Source organism: Lepidochelys kempii, chromosome 10, assembly GCF_965140285.1.
Source record: "Lepidochelys kempii isolate rLepKem1 chromosome 10, rLepKem1.hap1, whole genome shotgun sequence".
Classification (NCBI taxonomy): domain Eukaryota; kingdom Metazoa; phylum Chordata; order Testudines; family Cheloniidae; genus Lepidochelys; species Lepidochelys kempii.
Genome location: NC_136389.1, coordinates 10,410,254 through 10,432,944, shown reverse-complemented (window position 1 = coordinate 10,432,944; position 22,691 = coordinate 10,410,254). Strand labels below are relative to the sequence as shown.

The window sequence follows — 22,691 nt, the reverse complement described above, 5'->3', positions numbered from 1 at the left end:
CATGACCTGTGTGGGAAATATTGTGTACAGTATGCTAATGATTTTCCACTTAATACAGAAGCCAATCTGCCCCCTCCACCCCCCACTTAGGTATCTCATTAATGAATTCTCTCTCCCATGAGCTGCTGACATTTATAGCAAATGTGTTTTGGGGAAGAGGGAAAGTTAAATGCAATGAGGGATTTCATAACTACATGCAGCGACATCGGATAGCAATTTTTGCCATCAAAATAAGCTGTCTTTTTAACCCGACTGTGCTGTCCATCTACAGGCAGACCCAAGTATTCCTGTCAGGAATAGGACAAAGTCTTGTTGGCCAGGTCTTAGTCTTGAAAACCCAAAGGACTGGATTGTGTCTGGTGTGTGCATGTGTTGTGCATTGCAGAGAGAACAAGGAGCCTTCCTCCACTTTCCTGCCTGCAGTGCATGGGTTAGCCCCAACTGCAGTCCTTCCTAGCATTGTGCAGCTCTGCGTGGGCTGGTTTCCTGTAAGGCACAATCTGGCCCAAACCCAGGGTAGTTTGAATCTGGGTTCTATTTCATACAGCTCCCCAAAGTTTGGAATGGGGGATGTGAGGTAAATGGCTCCATTTTGGCCCAGCTTCAGGAGGCAGTCCCCTTAGGATTGGAGCAGAATGTGAGCCAAAAGTGGAGGCGGTCAGAGCAACTGGAATTTCTCTGATACGGCAGTTCACTGAAGAAACGCCCACCAGCAAACTTCCATGGATAACCTGATATAAACTTGCATCTGAAGGGTTTTTTACCCACGAAAGCTTATGCCCAAATAATTCTGTTAGTCTTTAAGGTGCCACCGGACTCCTTGTTGTTTTTGTGGATACAGACTAACACAGCGACCCCCGATACCTGATATAAACTACAGCTGTGTCCTCTCTCTGCCACCCTCCCCAACATGGTCCCGGGGCAGGGCAGAGGCAGAAATGCCACCATCAGTCCTCAGGGGGTAATTTCCCCTTGGATGCAGGCTGCACTCTGAGGTTGACTTTCCAGCTCCCTGCAGCAGCTCTGTTGAATTTAGCACGCTGTCTATACAAATAATTTCATGGACTATTTTAAGAACAACAGCAAGAGAGTGGTAGGTTTGTTTCTGTTGAAATTAGTGTTGGAAAAATCGTTATTTATGCTGTTATTTTTTTCCGCCATCTAAGCAATTTGCGGTGCAAATGAATTGCTTTTAAAGCAGATCACAGTGGGCTGAAATTCTGTATCAGTATTTACAAATGTGTTTATGAAAACTCATTCAGTTCTAGCAATTATGACAATATTTTATAGAATCAGATGCAGGATCTAGTGTCAGTGATTGCAGCAAACGTTCTTTGAAAATGTATCCACACTCCACCCACTTCAAGTAAAAAAACATTCCAACCATTTTTTATTACACGGTTAGCTTTGCATGGTGAAAATAATCTAGCTTTACACTGCCCTACATATGGGAAGTCAATATTTTATCTTCTGTTTTACACACATTGTAAAAAAAAGTAATTCATAACAATGGTACTTTATGATAACTTCATTAAACTCTGAAAATGCTGGTGAATAATGTATTGGTCTGAATTTTAAACATGACAGAAAAATTGCCTATTCGTTAGTATTTCTCAAATGTGGACAGAATAATAAAATTTTCAGCCTCCTTGTTCTGTCCACTTGGGACTGCCAATCATCTTGATCAGAACAGGTGCAGTGTGGGGGACATGCAGCGCATTACAAATTAGTATTTACTTATGGCAAAATTAAAACATTCACATGGAAATGCACCTATGGCATAAATCATTCAGTTCTGCCCATTATTTTCTGTTGCAAAGGAATAGGCTAAGGGCCAAATTCTGCTTTCACTTACACTGGTGTAATTCTGGAATAACTGCAGTGACTTCAATGGACTTGTGAAATCTAGAGTAAGTGAGAACAGATTCTGCTCCTGACATTGCAGCATCGAAACATGACACCAATGATAATGCGGCTGGCTTTTACTTTACTATTATACTGGTGGCACCTCTAGTCAGAAGGAATCATGGATGTGGTAGACTCTCCATGCAGAGGGCTTTCTTTCAGTGCAAGCATCTCATACACTGTATTTGTGCAGACTTTGTCTTTCTATTTTTATATTGTCATTAAGACATACTGGGGGGGGAATGGAAATTAATTACCAAAAATGTTAAAATAAAATTAATAGTCATTGGGCCAGGTCCTTGAAGCCATGCCAGTTTACATCCGCTGAGGATCTGGCCCATTGTCCTCAGCGCTGCAGCTCGAATGCTCCTGTAACAATAAGCACTACTCCCCAACACACAAACGGTGCCTATATTTCATCAGTGGGAAGTCAATGGAAGCGGTAGGTTTGCCGGTCGTCTCTGGAAAATAGGCCACCTAGCCTGACATTAGGGTCCAAAATTCAAAATTGTTGGCCAGAGTTTTTAATCACAGTTGTAATTTTTTATCCTACCACTGGCAGTGACCATCTTGTTGAAAATGACCTCTTTTCATTGTGCTTCAAGTAGATATGAGAATATGACCTACGTAATAGGAAAACAATGTGATACACACTCTGGATGGTTATCAATATAAATATTAGTATGGCTATTGAATATCTAGATTATCTAATTGCGCACATCTGGGGTATAGAACAGGGAGGATTTCGTCACACAGCAAGTTCTATCTGTAAGTTTCACCCATGTGAAGGTTTCACGTTTGGATCTTGACATAATGTAAAAGTAATCACAACCTAGAATGACTGTGGCTCAATAGTCTACCACATTGGTTTAATTTATTTGCTGTGTTGGACAGCAGTAGTTCAGGTATGCACGGAAATTGCCTCATGTTGAAACACATGATTAATAGCAACTCATTTCCACAGAGCAGGAGAAAGAGTGTCCAGTAATAATGCTAATGATGCCCTTTTTTTGTGTGTGCTGTTTTCCTAGATGAAGGACTGTGGGATACGTTTGTGAAGGATATCCCCCACAGTGCTACCTCCTACACAGTCGGTCTGGACAAGCTAAAACAGGGGGTGAGCTATGAATTCCGAGTGGTTGCAGTAAATGAGTTTGGCTATGGAGAGCCAAGCATCCCATCTGCAGCAGTATCAGGTAATTGTGCATTCTGTATTATACTTTCTCCACTAGGCTTCCTTTGTGGGGAAAGAGGAGAGAGCAAACCAGAGCCAACAGTTAAAATAAAGCACTGAGGCCCTTCTTAAAAACTGTGCTACTTTTCCTTTATGCCATGAAACCCCATTGAAATCATGTTAAAACCAGTATGATGCAATGATGAATCAGATGCTGATTTTACAGTGGGCCTTTCTCCCAAGGGAAACCATTTTGTAGGAAAACAGGGGCCTACCACTTTAATATTTGCTGAAGAAACTCCCCCAGGAGTCCACATGTAAATTAGCATGTATTGCAACATGACTATACAGTTTGTGATTTGTTAGCTTTTTCCCCCTCCTCAATTCCATTTCTGTTTCCTCTTTTCACCTGGGTCCATTCCCTCCCCAGTCTCCTGGGGTAGATATTTCTATGTTATGTTGTATATATCGCTCTCAGAAATGTGCTAGGTGAAATTTACTGACAGAGTAAACTGTATCCTTCCATTGTATCCTTCCGCTGGCAATTCAAATTCTCTAAGGGTCCTACCCAAAACGCACTGACCTCAATGGAAAGACTTCCATCACAACATCAGACCCTAAGCCTGTATGGGTTGGATTGTTGATGTTCTTCACACACCTTCCTGCCAGCTCTGTTGTGGTTTCACACACCTTCCTGCCAGCTCTGTTGTGGTTATCCCCAGTATGTAGAGATGTGGCCTGAACACCCTTCAGAAATCTCTTTGAACTCAGAGTTCAAGACTTGCCAGAAGGAGAGTGATGGGACTTTGTGAGGTAAACTAGGCTGATGCTTGCTCTGTTCCATTGGTATCCCTGCAGCTGGAGTTTGGTGGCCTGTTGCAGAAGCAGGAGAAGCGGCCCTGGTTAAGGCCTTGCACAGGTGTCTCCTTACCCTTGCTTCCTCCTTCCAAGTTGCTTTTAGGCAAACTGTTAAAACGGCTTTGTGATTCAAAATTCTGGAGCTTCCTGGGGGCCTGGCAGTGCCAGTATCTGAAGCAGGACTTATCTCTTTGCTCCTGGTGTAAAGAACACAAATATCCCACAACAGTTGCCCAGCAGAAAGGGGAAATAAATGGTACTATCGCTGTTGCTGTTGTGTTCATTCCCTTCTTTGTCCCTGGGTAACTAACCACTTAGCCCCTATGAACTACCTCTGGATTTCCGCGCGAATTGTCTCATTGCATTCCTCTCCAAGCACAAGGGAGAAGGGGAACCCACTTCACATATTAGCGTGTTTCTCCATTCTGTCGTTTCACACAAAATCTAAAGGGATGTTCTGTAGTTGGAATCATGTCAGCCCCGCTATCCTCTCTTCCCATTAGTAGTTGTTTCCTCTAAGGAGCTCATAGAGTTTCCCGTTCGTATGTTCTCCACTTGAGCAGAACAATTTAATTCACTTCCTTTTGATGCTCTAAAGTTTCTCAAATTGCAGCCTGAAAGAAAGAAGTTTCTATTGAGACTCACAGGCTTAAAAGCTGTAAAGCATTACAGGCTAGTCAGCCTCGCTGGCACAGCTGGATGGTCCATTCAGCCCCCAGCCTGGCCTGTACCACTTGTCTTTTTGGCTTTTTTGGTCCGTGCTGGCCTCCCAGCAGAGGGTTTTCACTGCTACAGAATTCCCAGTGCCCTGGGATGAATCAGGCCCCCCACATCATAAGGCTCATAACACGGCTGAGTTTAGATCCAGGGAATCTGGGCAGTAAAGTGCTCTTCAGAGCTGTAAGAAAGCTAGGAGAGTGTGTGTGGGGGGGCTGCTGGCGGCCCCTGCTGCAGGGAGCCGAAGTTCACCACTGGGGGCAGCTGCGACTCCACCATGGGCAGCTCAGTGGTCTGGGTTCAGCTAGGGCTTTGGTCCCAAGTGAAATAGGTTTCCTGGAATCAGCCATTCGAGCAGGTATTTCTCTGTCTCGCTAACTACAATGTAGTTATGCACAATTGATAATCTATGCCGTAGTGGGAATGCTGAGATGCCCTGGAAAAGGGGATGACTGGAAAGGAATAATAATAATTAATAATTAATAATAGTTACCACTTTTAACCAAGGATCTCAAAGCACTTTATAAAGAAGAGTAAATGTCATTTACCTATTTTGCAGTTGGGGAAACTGAGGCATGGGTGGAGTTAAGATGGGCCACATCAAATCTGTGGATAGGAATAGAACCCAACTCTCTGAATAGCCAGGGTGCTGCTGGTCAGGATGGTTTAAACTGACAGCAGGTGAGGGATAAAGCTAGAATAGCAGGGATGTTGAGAGTTTGGGTTGAGGCACATTGGCACTGGAGAGTGCTTGGACATTACCCACAGGTACCACCTGTGTCTCTTGCGAGCGCTGTTGGGTGATGTTCTGGGAAGGCCCAGTCCTCCAAGTGAAGTGACATTTGAGGTGAGTCAGCAGGGCTCTTTTTGGATCCAGGACTGGAGTATCAGAGGCCAGGAAGACCTGGGCACTTTGGAATTGCTATGGGGGAGAAATAGGCACAGGACCTTCCTCTGGCACTAATCCAGCCTTTTAGCCCCACCCTTTCCTGAGAACTAACAGGGGTACAGATTTCAATGGGGAAAAGGTAGGGAGATGTTAGTGGGGCTTAGGGGAGGAATGTGTAGGAATTGTTATTAGGTGGAGGGGTCCTAAACCTTTATTTATTCTCTCTGTAGCCCAAGTGGAAACCCCTTTCTACGAAGAGTGGTGGTTCCTGCTAGTGATGGCTCTGTCTAGTCTCATCCTCATCCTGTTAGTGGTGTTTGCATTGGTCCTGCATGGCCAGAGCAAGAAATACAAGAACTGCAGCACAGGTGAGATAGTGGCTCCATTTCAGTCCCTCCCATGCCACTGACATTCTTTTTCCATTTGAACCAGTGACTCCGGCAGCGTGAAATCTCTCGCTCTCTGTGTTTCTTTGGAGCAACCAATCAGGTCTTTTTGATCTCTAATCTGGGAGAAATGGCTTGTGCTTTTCCATGGGTACACCCCGTATAAATATTTGGTGGAGGGATGTATTTACAAAGCACGGATGGTGCTGGGAGTAGATAATATCCCATCGATGATAAATGGTGTATGTGGGTACCCCATGTCTCACCTCTGTTCGTTAGTGCTATAGTTGTCATGGCAGTGGGGTCTAATGGCTGACCTGAATTGGACTTTAAGGCACTATACTATAATCTGAGCCCCAGGCCTCTTAATTTGCCTTTAGGAGTGATTTTTTGACAGTCACCTCTCTCACAGAAAACAGGACCAGCTGGTCCATCACTAGGAATGTTTAAAGATCCCCCTTTCAAATCCCAGATCTCTGGCTGTGGAGCTTTTAAAATAATTTTTGCCTTTCCCCCCTTTAGTAACCTGAGTTCTGGCAATGTTGTTGGTGTGCATGTTTCTCCAAAATCCAGGAGACAACTACGTTAATTTTCAGGTGCTAATCAACAGGAGCAGGCAGCAGAAGTCCCAGCTCTCCTGATGCCGAGGGGTTAATAGAATAAAGGGAAATGGAAGGAACCTCCCACTTCCCCTGGCAGCATTCAGTGGTTCAGCCCAAAGGAAAGATTTATTTTTTCTGTATAAATTCACTTCTAACAAGTGTTAGTAAATCAGACTTTATCCCCATGGGATTTAAAATGTATGAACGCCATGGCATTTTACAAAGCTAATACTATTACAGATTCCTATGCATGGCACATAGAAAATCTCTCATCTTCCTACTTGTGCTCTACATTTGGAGGACAGACATGAAAAGACAGTTCTGATCTGCACCTTCTGATATCCATGTTCACACTGAGCCTTAATGTAACATTGTAATTGAAGCTGAGGATAAAATACCTGTCTACAGCAGACTGGCAATATGACACCAGCCTTTCTGCCCAAGATACCAGCAGAGCTCAGACCTGTGGAATTACACACTATGAGCATAGGAAAAAAATCTCTTGCCATGTCTTCCTCTCTTCTTCCCCTCTGCCCCCCGTCTTTTGTCTTTGTTCTTTACTTCCATCAAGAGCTCTTTAATGACCTAAAAATCAAAAAGGAATCATACAAAAAGTGGGAACGTGGACAAATTGCTAAGGAGGAGAGCAGAAGAATAGCACAAGCATGTATGGACAAAATGAGAAAGGCTAAGACCCAAAATGAGTTACAACTAGAAAGGGACATAAAAGGGAATAAGAAAAGGTCTTTAATACATTAGGAGCTAGAAAAAGATGAAGGAAAGCATAGGTCCTCTACTTAGCAGGGAAGTAGAGCTAATAACTGATGACATCAAAAAGGCTGACGTGGTTAATACCTATTTTGCTTCAGTCCTCACTGAAAAGGTTAATGGTGACCAAATATTCAATACAATTAATATTAACAACAAGGGGGAAGGAACCAAAGCCAAAGTAGAGAAAGAAAAGATTAATGAACATTTAGATAAGTTAGATGTATTAAAGTCAACAGGGCCTGATGAAATTCATCCTAGAGTACTTAAAGAACTAGCTGAAGCTATCGCTGATCTTTGAGAACTCATGGAATATGGATCAGGTTCCAGAGGACTGGAACTTAGTACCTATCTTTAAAAGGGGGGACCAAAGAGGACCCTGGGAATTATAGACCACTCAGCCTAACCTAGATACCTGGAAAGATAGTGGAACAAATTACTAAACAATCCATTTGTTAGTACCTAGAGGATAATAGGGTTATCAGGAATAGTCAGAATGGAATTAGCAAGAACAAATCATGCCAAACAGACCTAATTTCCATCTTTGACATGGGAATCTTTCCCCCAGTGGATAGGAGGGAACCAGTAGACATGATGTACCTTGATTTTTAGTAAGGCTTTTGACACAGTTCCACATGACATTGTCATTAGCAAACTAGGGAATGCAGTCTAGATGAATTTACTATAAGGTGCGTGCACAACTAATTGAAAGGCTGAACTGAAAAAGTAGTTACCAATGGTTTGCTGTCAGACTAGAAGGGCATATCAATACTGTGTCTGGTACAAATTCAATATTTAAATTAATGATTTGGATAAAGGAGTGCAGAGTATGCTTATAAAATTTGCAGATGACACGAAGATGGGAGGGGTTGCAAGCTCTTTGAAGGATGGGATTAGAATTCAAAATGACCTTGACGAATTAGTCTAAATTCAACAAGATGAAATTCAGTAAAGATAAGTGCAAAGTACTGCAGTAAATGGGAAAAATGGGGAGCAACTGGGTAAGTGATTGTATTGCTGGAAAGGATCTGGGGGTTATAGTGTCTCACAAATTGAATATGAGCAACAGTGTGATGCAGTTGCAAAAAACGCTAATATCATTCTGAGGTGTATTAACAGGAGTATCATATGTAAGACAAGGAAGGTAATTGTCACACTGTATTTGGCACTGGTGAGGCCTCAGCTGGAGTAGTGTGTCCAGTTGTAGGAGCCACACTGCAGGAAAGATGTGGACAAACTGGAGAGAGTCCAGAGGAGAGCAACAAAAATTATAAAAGATTTAGAAAACCTGACCTGTGAGGAAAGTTTAGTCTTGAGAAAAGAAGACCGGGGGGTGCCTGATAACAGTCAAATATGTTAAGGGCTCCTATAAATAAAGGCTATGATCAGTTGTTCTCCCGGTCCACTTAAGGTAAAGCAAGAAGTAAATGGGCTTAATTGGCAGCAAGGGAGACTTAGGGTTAGATATCAGGGAAAACTTTCTAATTATAAGGGTAGTTAAGCTCTGGAATAGATTTCCAAGGGAGCTTATGGAATCCACATCATTTAAGAACACCTGTCAGGGACACTCTAGGTTCACTTGGCCCTGCCTCAGTGCAGGGGTCTGGACTTGGTGACTTCTTGAGATCCCTTCCAGCCCTGCATTTCTCTGATTCTATGATTTCCCCCATCCTGTAATTTCTCATTTACATACCTTCTCTCCATTGCAGCTCCAACCCCTTTTTCTCCTTCACTGTCCACCCAGCTGTTCTCTCTTTCTCTTCTCTCTTTCCTTCCTCACTTTTTTCTCTTCCCATTTGTCTCCTGCTCTCACTTCCCTCCTCTTTTATCTTTCCCTTCCCGCCTTCAGTCAGTCTCTCTCTCACCCCTTTTCCTGGTCTGCAGCCCACTGCTGATCTTTTGTCTCCTTTTCTCTCCCACTCCTTGCTGAGCTATTCTACCACTATGAAAGAAGGGAAAGATCATTATGGAAAGCGAGGATACAAAAGTAGCCATAAAAGGAAGGACAAGGTTTGACACTTGCTTGTAGTGGTTCTTTAGGTTATCACTAGGCATGTAGTTGGTGGGGCAGTGCCTTTGTCTTTGCTGATTGTTTCATTGTTTGACTCCAGGTAAAAACATTTTGAATGTGGAAGAGTCGGTCACATTGGATAATGGAGGCTTCACAGCCCTGGAGCTCAACAGCCGACACCTCAACGTAAAGAGCACTTTCTCCAAGAAGAATGGGACGAGGTAGGATGACGGACCCTCTTTGTCTCAGTTTTGGCCGTAGCATTCACTTATTGTCTAGCTTCATACCTACCGCAGGACAAGCAAAAGGGATTATGGGGTGGAGCTCTGTTTGGAGGATATGGTGAAAACTGTGGGCTAATAGCTAAGCCTCTACCCCAGAATGCAACATCAGCCCCTGATGGTAGATGGCATGATCAATGATTAAAGAGATCTAGGCCTGGAGTGGGACACTAAACTTCTCATTTCAGGGTTAAGGTAAGTGACTGTGTTTTTGGAGTTCAGAGGGGGGTGGGAACTGGTAGATATATTGTGTCCAGGTATGAAAAGGATTGTAGAACATGTAGTTCACCCATTATTTAATGTGCCATACGCTTTCTCCTGATGTCCACCTAGGTCCCCTCCTCGCCCAAGCCCTGGTGGGCTGCACTACTCAGATGAGGACATCTGCAACAAGTACAATGGAGCAGTGCTGTCTGAGAGTGTGGCCCTGAATGAGAAGCCCTTGGAAGTGTCAGAATCAGAGGTGAGTACATTCCTTATCCCTTGCCTCTCCTCCCATCATGCAGCGCCAGGGTCTGGCACAGTCACTGAACTCACTGCATGCAGCATGTTCTCTGGAATCAAATTTCCATGCCTGCATTATGCTACTTTTGCATCAGTTTTTCATATTCAGGCACAGTACTTCAGGGTGCTCAAACTTTAGGGTCTCATGGCCCCTCCCCTCTAAAATAGCATCTGTCTTTAAAACTGAAATGCCGTGGTGAAGAATAATGAGCAGGTGCCAACCAGAAAAACTTGGGGTCATGTCAGATATTTCATAATCTCCCAATATTATTAATAAAAGGCAAATGCAAGCAGTTGGCTTCACTGGTTAGGCACTGAGCTCCCTGCTCTCCCTTTGATGTTATCACCCTGAAGCTCCTGGAAAGAAAGCATGAAAGCACATGTTGTGAGAAGTCCGTACATAATCAGCTCTGCGCATCTACTGTCTGAAGTGACATTTAATCAGAAATGAATTTCACATCATGGAACTAGCCCAAATGTGGGAGATGGTTTGGAATTTACAGTGAGTATCTTTCACAGCTGCTAGGCAATTCCAGGCACTACTGAGGTTCTGTAGAGCGGGTCCTTTATCTGTAAAAATTCTACGTCACCTTCTGTTCAAGAATCTCTAAGCACTTTACAAATGTTCATTGTGATTAAGCCTCATAATCCCCTTGTGAGTTAGGTAAGTATCCTTGTGTTACAGATGCAGAAACTGAGTCACAGGGGACTCAGATCACATAGCAAATCATTCTTAGAGCCAGGATGCAGGTTTTCTGATCCCAGTCCTATGCTCTAACCACAAGGCTACTCTGCCTTCCTTTCTGTTTGCTAGTGGTTTTCAGACTGGGAATCACAAGCTCTCGGCAGGGGGGTACGCAAGAAAATTCCTATAATGGCTGACAATGCATTTTATTTAGTAAGACTTGGCAGGCTAATCCTAGATATATTATAACCCCATCTCGGATGGGGTATTGAGCAAGCTACATTATCTAGAAAGGGGTACGCAGCCTAAAAAGTCTGAAAACCATGTATTCTGTGAGGAAGCCGATACTGTGTGCTATTGCTATGTATTTGACAGTCCTCTATTTTCTGTCTCACATTCGCTTTATGAAGCACTTACAGTCTGTATAAACTCAGCAGCAGCCCTGGCTTAAAAGGCAGGCTTTAGAACTGGCAGTGAGGAATGTGCAGAAAGGTACATTTGTCTCTAAAATTGGGTGCTGTCCGCTGAAATCTTGATGAATCAGAGCAGACAGCACAAGAAGTGGGCCAAAATATTCTGAATCTGACCCTTCCGGCAAGAATAAACCAAAAGCAGCGAGTGGGGAAAGAAGATGACAGTTTTCATCTGCAGCTTTTCTGCACCTGCAGCTACAGCTGGTTTGTTTTTTGTTTTTTTTGCTTGCTGGTTTCCTGGCTCTGACCTCTTGTTAATTACCCTGGACAGACTGCCATTTTATGTTGCCCTGTGACTGACCCTCCGTGCAGTCAGTGTTCCTGGTTGCAGCTCAAGTAAGCTGCTCTCTTTGTGATGTAGACATATTACCTACAGATTAAACCCATGATATCTGTGGTCATGTCCCTGTAACAACCCATCATGAAACCTGCCATTCATATGGTTTGTGAGCATGATCATGAATTTAGCACTGGCACTTTCTGACATTTAATTTCAATATTCCATGTGTTGTTTTCTGTATAGTGCACAAAAACCTTCTCACAAGTCGTCATTTCTGCCATACATAAGTGGGCACTGTTTACACAGGATAGACAGAGGAAAGTGATTTTTATCCTTGCTGTTTCCTTTGTATTCCTTTCTGTGCATGCTTCTATGCAAACAAAATGTGCCACCCGTTTTCCCTTGGGGCTTAGATATGCAGCCCTTCTATATAGTGTCTTTGATGCTTGCTTGTTTTTCCGTGGGAAATGCTTTTAGGCATGACATGTTAATGGGCTGCCAACAAAGGTATCAGTAGGGGATGCTGCCTTTTGATCAGCCTGGAAATGGTGTTTAGTTTGCGATCGTTGACCACTTGTATCATACAGAATTTGAGTGTCTTTTATCTCTTCCTGTTTGGTGTTTTCTGCTAGTTTCGTTTCCGTTCTCCTGGGGTTTCTTAGGAGACAAGCTTTATTTTCCCAGGATTTCCGTCATATTTAGCAGAAAGAGATGTTCTCCATGATACAGATGTCTCATTTCCCTGTGGGCTCTGCAGAGGCTTTGTCCTTTGCAGCAGGAGATGTTCTGATACTGTTTTCTTCTGATGCCTCTTTGTGTGTGTCTTGGATTCCACTTAATACAGTGTGCAGTTGGCCAGCTAAGGCCAAAATTGTGCTTTTTGCTTTCAGCCCAGATGTCATCTTGTTGAATTTTTGCTTTAACCTCTTAGCCTGAAGTGCCAAGATTTGGCATGGTGGAGAGGGAAATCAGCTGCCTCCACATCCCGTGGGGTCACTCAAATGTGAACAAGGCCATCAAAAAAGACTCATGGACTGATTCTCCACAGTTAGATCAGAACACAGCTGCCTGGGAGCACTGCCTCTGAGCCCCCCCAGTGAAGGAAAAAAAATGGGGCAAGAATATACAGTATTCAAATATGCATATATAAAAATACTAACATACACTCCATGTCCTGGAAGCCAAGTATTTGCAGTGTTACAGAGAGATGGAAATTATTTCATTGGCATCTACAGTAGAGGGGGCGTCGAGTAATGAGAGCAAGTGCCAAATGATAAAACCAAAGCTCTTGGATACAAGCTCAAACAGGTTAGGCTCTCTGCAGATACAGTCAGGAAGTTCTGAGGTCTGTGCGTAGAGTAGTTGCTTGGCACAGCTCACCTTTCACCAGGCTAGGGGAGGAGCCATCATTTTTGGGGAGGTTGGAAGGTTGTTTGTTTGTTTTTTGTCATTTCCTAAAGAGTTTCTCCAGAACCTGATGCTTTCACAAATGATCTGGCCGTGCTGAATGCTAGTGCTTACAATGGTACGTTGATGCTCTATGCACTATAACTGAATTGTGCTTTTTCAGCTCTGTATGAATGTAGTTTTTATTCACTTATAATTCATTTTTGAGAAGGGATTAATGAGTATCCAATAAAATTCTCCAACTGATTTTGATGAAGATGGTACCATGTGGAAGCCAGATGTAGATGGCACATTAATAATAAAACCTGCCTCTCCCAAAGGCTACGTCTATTCTACATGCCAGGGGTGTGATTCCCAGCTCTGATAGGCATCCTTGCGCTAATTCTCATCAAGCTAGAACGCTAAAAACAGAAGTGTAGCTGCGGTAGTCCAGGCCACAGAGGCCTGGGCTAGGTGCCCCAAGTGTGTATTCACGAGGTTCAGGTGGGTTTGTACTCCAGGCAGCTAGCTCAGGCCACTACAGCCGCTGCCGATGCTACTGCTGATACACGACTCTTTTTAGCATGCTAGGTTGATGATAGGTTGTGCGCATATTTCTATGCGAGCTGGGAGTCGCACCTCTAGCTCATAGTGTAGACGTACCCTCAGTGAATAGATATCAGAGTGTCCACAGACATCTCTTTGCCTGTCTGTTTTTGTCCTGTCTCTTGCTCCTTACTCTCATTGTGGCTGACTCATTTCATTTCACCCAGGAGGGTGCAGCCGGTTCATGCACTCACAGGGGAAAGTGATGACTGGTCCTGATACCGTCACTTGGCAATGAGATGAGCTGTTCATAGGGCAGGGAGGAAGAAGTGGAGAGGGAGGAAAAAGTAGATGTCACAGGAAAAAACATCCCCAGCTGTGCCTGTAATTGGTGCAGGCTGCCGGCTGGTCTGCTCCTATTTCTACTGCAGTCATTGGCAAGGGCTGCTGTTCTCTGCCTTGTTGGTTATAAATGAACATATATGTGAACACTTTAGCTCCAATCACTTTTTAAGAAATTTGACAACCCAGAACTATTTTCAAATTTCCCATAATACTAACCCACTGGTCCCTCATTTGTCTCCTAAATAGCATTTGTGTCTTTCATCTTACCAATAAAATACTTAAATTGTCAGGCATTTTCTTTATTTGTTGCTTCAATGGCATGCACGCACCTTTGCTGTCAGATTAGAAACTGACAACTACATCCAATCAAATTCCAGCCTATCATAGTTTCCTAGGTAACAAACCCATAATCACGGTAAATGGCTGCATACAACAGAGAAAACAAATAATAATAATAAAAAAACCCTACAGCATTTCCTTGTACTCAATAGTTTTGAATCATTAAAAATAATATATCCACTCCACGAATGATCCTGTAAGCAATCTGGGTCATAATGGGAGACAGTGGGGAAAATATACCTTGATACTCCCTGGTTTACCAGCACAGAGAGAGACCCAGGACTTGAGCCGGGAGAAACTTTTTGGATAAACAGTTTGTTCACTGAAAAATGCAGTTTTGGTCAACCTGAAACTGTTCCCAAATTTTACATGAATTCATCAAATAGTTTTGGCGAGGGTCCAAGAGCCTAGGCTCCAGCCCAAACCCAACTGTCTACACTGCAATTTTATAGCCCCGTAGCCCAAGCCCACAAGCCCAAGTCAACTGACACGGGTCAGCATCGGTGTTTTATAGCAGTATAGACATACCCTATGTAACTTGTATCATCTATGTCTGGCCCGGAGGTAGCCACCTTTCCTTTCAGATATGGACTTTGCCACTATTATCCATGTGTAAGCAGGGTCTGAATGAACTCTCTGCTGACAGCTAGTTGGGAGGGGGAGAGACTTCAGGAGCAAACTGTATTTACATGAACACATCTACTCTGCCAACATACCCAGCAGATAGAGCTGTGTTACTCAAAGTGATCAACTTTGGCTAGTGTTGGGTTATAAATCACTTTAGTACTTAATGCAGGGGTAGTGAAATGTTATTATCAGTGTTGTTGTCTTTATTGTATGAATAAAGGGGAGAAGAACTGTCCTTCACCTGTCCCAAATGAGGGGGTCACCCTCAGCTGAAAGGACCTCGTTAAGCCAGGGGCTCGAATGCCAGACCCCTGTGAAAGTAGGAGAGGTGGGGACAGATATCCCAGCCAGGAGGTTTGGACTCTCCCTAAGGATTCCAGTTCTGGTTTAACCTGTTCCTCCCCACTGTTCAAAGATAGAGCTAAATAGGCTTCATTAGGAGCCTTTTGTTATTTTAAGTACTCAGTAAACTGAAATCACTTGTGGTGGGACAGTGGTTCTGTCCAGCCTGCTGAGAGCTAAAAATCTATAAGAGACTGACCAGCAGAGGTCACAGCAGAGAGGCAGGTGGCAGCAGAAGGTAACTAATGGGCAACTGGTGAAAGTGATGAGCAGTTGGCCAGCAGCAGCGGCCAGTGAAAATGGCAAGCAGGCAGCTGGCAGCGTGGTCAGGCGGTGAGCAATTATAGCTGACAGGCAGCCAGGTGGCAAGGGATCGTGGTTGGTGGGGAGGCCACCAGACAGGAACAGCAGCTGGTGGGCCAGCCAGCCAGAGCAAGTGCTCAGATGGCAGAGCAAGCAAGGTGCCTTCTTCCCCGGTGGGAAATGAACTCACACAGATGCACCTTTGAACCCTGGGTCCTCACTGACCAAGGATAACCGCTGTGAGTGGGATATGGTGAGGCAGCAGAGGGGGACATAGTAAAGGACCTTTTGGTTGTAGAACTCAACAACATGAGGCAGAAGACTTTGCCCCATGCACTCTGGGGTGGGTGTCCTGCTCACAGTTTTATGTTTATGAATTCTGCTTGTGGAATTTTCCCTAATTAATGTAGGGTGACTTCTCTCCTTTCATTAAAAGTTTCTTTTCTACACTCAGACGCTGTGCTTGCGAGTGAGGAAGCATTGCCTCTCAGAGGCGCCCAAGGGTAGTGTGTAATTTTCCCAGGTTACTGGGTGGGGGATCGAGCCGGATGTATGTTAAAAAGGAACCTCTAGATATTGAACCCAGCCATGGCTGCTGCCAGCTGCATCTGGCAGAAGGGTTACACGTGCTTTTGTTGCCTCAGGATTAGACTATTGCAACGCACTCTACATGGAACTACACCTTAAAACCATTCAAAGACTGCCGCTGCTGCAGAATGTAGTGGCATGCTTTCTGAGCAGGACATCTTGCTGGGAGCATGTGATACCAATTGTGATGGGTTGCCCCCCACTTCGGGGTGCCACCTGATGTACTGGAGTCCCACTGAGCCTGGCCGTTCCACCAGCCTCGGTTCCCTCACCCTGTCTTGCAGTGCCAGGCCCTCAAGCCTCCTGTAGCACACACACAGGTAGGGACATGCCCAGCTGCAGAAAGATACAGACACTGATTTCAGCTCTGCATGGGAAGAATCAGCTAGGGGATTGCCCATTACTCAAGTGCCCACTCCCTCTGGAGTGCAAACCCAAAATGGTATTGTCTTGCGCTGCACAGAGAACTGTATAGTGAAAGCTCATGAAAATCATCCCCTCCCTCAATGTGGAAGAAGATATGACAGCTTTCCTCCCCCTCCCCCAGTTATGAATTGCACAAACTGGTTTAGAGAAAACAAAACAAGTTTATTAACTACAAAGGATAGACTTTAAGTGACTATAAGGGATAGCAAATAGATCAAAGCAGATTACTGAGCAAATAAAACAAACAGACAAACTAAGCTTAATATATTAAAGAAACTGGTTAAAGTAGTAATTTCTCACCCTAAATGTTGGTTTAGACATTCTTTTCACAGGCCAGACACCTTTTACAGCCCTGGCTCAGCTCTTCTGCCCCCCTCAGTCCCTGTTTCTTAGATGTTCTCAGCAGTCATCTTGGGCGGGGATTCAGTGAAGAATGAACCGGATTATCTCACTTCCCTGTTTTAAATAGGATTTACATATCGTGGGAATCCTTTGTTTCCCAGTTTAATCCCCATCCCCTACTAGTGGAAAAATACTAGTAGTCCAAGATGGAATCCAGTACCAGGTGACATGATCACATGACCTTGCAGTGTCAAAGCAGCCAGGAGTCAAAGATTGTTTGCAGCATCCAGGAAGCTTCTCAGGAAGGTGGGAAATGAGCATCTTCAAAGTCCTATTGTTCTCCCTAATGGCCAATCCAGGCTGATTGCATTCTGTCTGGTAGGTGTTCCCCAGGTGTAAACCCACTTGTAATTGTTACCTAGTCAATATTGCTAACTTCAGATACAGAAATGATCCATGCATACAAATAGAATAATTATATTCAGTAAATCACAACCTCTCCAATGATACCTCACATGACCCATCTTGCGTAGAACACATCTTAGTTATTCCATATTCGTATCATAACAATGTCTGTATGAAGAATATGGGGCGTAGTGTCACACAAACGCTCTGGGATCTGCACTAGCTGCCTATTGGTTTCCAGAGAGAGTTTAAGGTATTGGTTACCTAAATGGCCCAGGGGACCAGCCAGCCTGAGAGATTGCCTCTCTCCCCATGCAATACGGCCATAGCTGCAGTCATCAGAGGCACTAGAGATGGATCCATGTGTGATAAGACTGTGGAAATCCCTTAGATCTGAAATAGCCCAAATTTGGTGACATTCCAGGCATGCCACAATAGACATCTGTCCAACAGGGTTTTTGGATGAGGCTGAGAGTTTGCTTCCCAGGATGATGACAGGGTGGAAAGGAGCATTTTGTCGTTAGCAGGCTGGCTGAGTTCCTTTTGGAAAAATTGTTTAATGCGACTGGGTTTGGTTTTGTTGTAATTATTAATTATGTGTCAGTATGCCTGGAGTGTTGTGTACACATCTATTTTATTATTCAAAATGAAATAAATAAGTAATAAAAGTACAATAGCTCTGGTAGTGCCAACCCTTTGTTAACAGCAGTAGGATATTTTTTGCAAAATTTCCATTGTAGAAAACACTACTATGTTATAAAAAGCTGCTCTGCAAAGATTTTCAAAGCACAGTGGTTAAATGGCCTAAGACCTGTCTACACACTGTTGCGGGGGAAATGGGCACTGAATTTACTAGTGTCAATGCATTGTTACTGACAAAGGAATAGGATGAAGGATGTGACATCCTTTTTTAACAATAGTTTACAGGGCATCTGATGCTTGTTCTTTGGGGAATGTTAAAGGGTGATTAAAGAGGGATTTGAAGGAGGAGAGGGCAGTCGTGTGGCATACAGGAGATGAGTGAACATGTGTTTGCTGTTCAGTGTCACAGATCATAATGACATGGAAACTTCCTAGAGATAAACCAACACTTTATAACCAATGCCAGTAACTATAAACTGCAAACTCTAGTTATCCATATATCTGTTGTATTTCTTAAGCAACTACTGCTTTGATATCTAAAGACTTTCAGAAACAACCAGACTATCAAAAAAGAGTAAAGCAATTTTTGCATGACAAGCCCGATGGTGTTAAGAAAAGACCTAAATTATGGAAATTTTTGAGCAAATATTTGTCCATTTTACATGATGTCAGTTCTTGGTGGGAATAGAAATACAAGACAAAGGTGCACCTGAAATGCATCCCTCATGCAAGGCTTTGCCTTTGTCTCTGTGTTCTGATGAGATCTACAAACCAGTTGAGATTCTGTCTGCTGGGTAACGGCAGCACCATTTCAAAAGCAGGGCAGACCTACAAAGCTTGTTTGATTGCACCAAAAGGAGCTTCCAGACCCCAGCTAGCTGGTGGAGGGATTGGGGGTGCTCCTTAGCTGGCTAGCCACCTTGTACAATTGTTTGTTGGAATAAGAATCTATCTGAGCACAGGCTAACACATGGACCATCCCAGGAAAAAGAAAAGGAGTACTTGTGGCACCTTAGAGACTAGTACTCCTTTTCTTTTTGCGAATACAGACTAACACGGCTGCTACTCTGAAACATCCCAGGAAAGCAACCCCACCACTTTGGAAATGCTCTCTTTCAGGTCTGGTGCTCAGTTATCTTTCAATACTGCTAGTTTTGTAAAAACAAACTCATAAGGTGCAATAAGGGCAATTGTTCTGTGCTTGAAATCAAATGTGATTTTGTTTAATTTTCTTTATAACGATGTAGCTAATTTCAAAAATCAGTGGGACTTGTGAGCAAAACCCAGTGACATGCGGGTGCCTCAGTGTTATCATCATAAACAAATAGCAAATTTGACTCGAGCCAGGGGATTTGCATGGATATTTTTTCCTATAAATTGAAATGTGATAGATACAGAGAAACTTTTTCTGCTCAACATTTAGTAAGATTTCACTTGTCTTGAAATTGAAACTGTGAGCATTTTGATGAAATGATTGAAGGCTTTTTATTTCACTGTGACATCTGTACATTCCCTTGCATCTTCTGCTGAAATGGAGCTTGTTACGCGTACAGCAGTACTCCCAGTGAATCAGGACAGATCTCTGTCTCTCCTCCAGCCAGGGTTCATTTCTCTCCAGCCCAGTTCCACTGTCACAGAGCTGTGCTAAATCAGAGCACCGTACTTTTCTACATGTGCTGCACTTAGACTGCAGACCTGCCTGTCCTGAAAATACAGGGTTGTGGTGTATGTGGTGGTGGTGGTGATTTCATACAATCTGTATTAGTAAGGAACAAGCTAAGTCCTGGATGCTAATGGCTGTTTTCTCTCTAATGCTGCAGGCCACTGACTCAGATTACGAAGATGAGGTGCCAAAGCACTCTTTTGTGAACCATTATATGAGTGACCCCACATACTACAATTCTTGGAAGCGTCAGCAGAAGGGTGTGAAGCACCCAACGCCCTACAGGTACGAAGAGTGTGCGGCGAGTGAGACAGAACCCTATTTCCAGACTGTCATCACAACGCAGAGCACAGGTGGGGTGTATACCCCAACAGGACAGCCTGCTCCCAGCTCACGGACTCCAGTGACAGGGTTCTCCTCCTTTGTCTGACACTGGGAGTGACGTGACAGCACAGTGGAAACTCCTGTGGAGATGAGAATGACCTATCACAGTGACTGTGTGCGTGATCGGTGCAGTGAACTGTGGGTAAATTTCTCTATCAGGGTAGAACAGAGGTGAACATGAATGAGTCTATTTTTCTGAAGACAATCAACTCTTAAAACCCGGAGCTGAACTTGCTAAACTTTTGTTTAAAAAAAATATTCTGAAAAGGTACAATTTTAACCACTTGTGAATAGCAGGGGAAGTTTTTAACCACTTTTGTAGCACTGCTTCAGGAAGCAGTTCCCCTATTCTTCTTCTTTCCTCTTTCCAACCAAGGAGGTGAATTCCCTTGATGCAGTGTGTGACTTTGTGATGTAATTTGAGGAGAAAACACAGGAAACCTCCCAAACTCTCTCCCCACCCCCCATCAGGCTCAAGTAGGAATATTTAAAGAGGGGGGAATGTTTTTCATGAAAAACGACAACATTCTTTCCCCTGCTCCTTGTCAGCATTCTGCCTCCACCTTAGAAACACCAGCTGATTAGTTTACAGTGATATCACTTCTCTTGCCAGTAGGTTCGCTATGGGTGTTTCTGATAACGAATATCTTACCTGCTTTTCTATCCTTCTCAAACAGGGTTTTTGAATTCCTAAAATATTCCCATTCCTGGGCTCCTCTAAGAGGAGACAGCTTGAAAGCGCTGTAGATGGTACTGGGTGAAGCAGTAGGGTGCTGTTCTGATGTGGGGTCCCTTTGTTCTTGGTGTGGCTCTAACCCTCCTTTGGTAGACTGCATGTGCAAATTTCAATTGCAAATTTGAAAGGAAAAAATAGCAAGCAGAGGGAAATTTGAATGAACGTGACAGTTACAAACTGGGGGACCTGCTAATTGATAGATTGGTTTTCAGTAATCAAAGTTGTCCTTCCTTGTCGATAGAAGCCAACCGCCTTCCTCCCCGCCATGCCGCTCTTACTTGATTCTGCAGCTCTGCACACTGCTCTGTAAAAAGTACATATTGTTAATTGTGTCGGTTTGATTTTTATTTGATACAAAGACACATCACACAAAGGGGCTGAGTTCTGTTGTCCACAGGTGCCTTTTATTGATTGTTGCAGCTTTGTACATGAGAGAAGCAACAAAATGTCTCCAAATAAAGTTCAACGGGTTTTCAAATGTTAGGGTTGCAAATTACCTCGTGCACATTTACAGGCTCGGTCTGTGCACCAAACCTCCAACTTTTAGAAATGAGAGAGCTTTTTTTGTTTTGTTTTACATCTGTTTTGTACTGCCCCGTTTTTGACCCGCAGAGCTGCAGGCTTTTACCCAAGTCTGTTGTGTTTATCAGCAAGTGGTTGTTTTCAAGGGGAAACTGTCAGTGATTTAAAGAATCCCAGTCCAGTTTTTGGATTTAGCAACAGTCCTGTAACACCATTTCTACATGAGGTGTTTGAAACAATTACTGTGAACTAATCATGTCCTTGGCAATGCTGCCATCTGGCAGTTCCTTCCAGATGTGTTTGGGGAACAGCCAAGAAAAATTGGCACTGCTGCAACTTATTAAGGCTCCTTTAGGGCGGGTGTGGAACAGCCTTGGCATTACTATCGTTGCTGTTTGTCCACATCTCTCAGCAGAGGCGTGAAACAGCTTTGGCATTGTCTCGGCTGCTCCCTGCCAATGGCCTTTAGGGCAGGTTTGAAACAGTCATTGCATTATTACTGCTGTTACCTGCCAATGCCTCTTCAGGGCAGATGAGGAATTGGTTGGGCATTGGCACTTCTTCTGGACAGGTGTGGTGCAACCACAACCTCAGCACAGCTGTTACCTTCTAGTGCCTGCTTAGGGCAGGCGACCTTAGTACTGCTTTATCCTTCAGTACAGTACTGCAGCTCTAGGTGCATACTCTGTGTAGCCTTGACGTTGGATTTATGTTCCCTTCCAAACGCTCCAGAAAAGAAAGCGATTCCAAACCAAAAACTTGAGAGCGCGTGTTTAACAGCTTTTGAAGTGGAGATAACTATCCACAGTTCTTGGGCTGGAAAGTGTCTTGGAGAGACGTGTGCTTGAGGGAAGAAGGGAGCATCCCTCTCTTCCACTATTGCTTGTGCATGGGCCTCCACGGGGGACAACTGGAACTTACTGTGAAGGTGAATGTAGAAATGGAGCACACGGAAAGAAATGACTGCCTTTCTGTGCACTTTGACTATTCTCTTAAGCCATATGGACATTGTTTTAATTAATTAACTGAAAAGAATTTGTTTGAAATCTATTATTTGAATTTTTGTTTTGTTTCTTGGGGAAAATTACATGAGTGAGGGTTTTGCTTTGATTTTTTTAATAGCCTCATTATTTCCGGTGATTTGATTTTTTTCACCTTTATTATTTCCTGTGTCTGAGTACGTATTTTTAGATTTGGTTTGGTTTGGTTTGGGGTTTTTTTGTATAGAATTGTTTCTATAATGTAGCTGCCCTGGCAGTGTGATTGCTGTTGGAATTTTAGTAACCCTGCACTGATCCAATAGCTTTGAGGGATGATGTTACCGGAAGCATGTTTCAGGGCCCTTTCTGGTAAGATACATGGATTGGAAGGGCTTAGATCCAAACCTGGAAAGGCTTAGGTCCAAAGTCAGGCTTAGTTTAAGCAGGTGCACACCACAGATGACAACACCAGGTCTGAATGTGGCACATGAGAGAGCACTTCCTGGAATAGTGCTACCACCACATTGCTTTGTATCCCAACTTCCATTCTCATTGAGCAAACAGCTCGTGAACAGTGCATGA

General features: G+C 43.7%; 1 protein-coding gene across 1 annotated transcript in view; it reads left to right on the top strand.

Annotated features, from left to right (window-relative positions):
• Positions 1-22,179, top strand: part of SDK1 (sidekick cell adhesion molecule 1) — a 640,834-nt gene extending 618,655 nt beyond the window's left edge. The window contains exons 41-45 of the mRNA XM_073361953.2: positions 2,937-3,101; positions 5,774-5,911; positions 9,411-9,531; positions 9,925-10,054; positions 19,645-22,179. Coding sequence (XP_073218054.1) covers positions 2,937-3,101; positions 5,774-5,911; positions 9,411-9,531; positions 9,925-10,054; positions 19,645-19,917 — 827 coding nt within the window. The 3' untranslated portion in view covers positions 19,918-22,179. The remainder of the gene's footprint in view (positions 1-2,936; positions 3,102-5,773; positions 5,912-9,410; positions 9,532-9,924; positions 10,055-19,644) is intronic.
• The last annotated feature ends 512 nt before the right edge of the window (positions 22,180-22,691 follow it).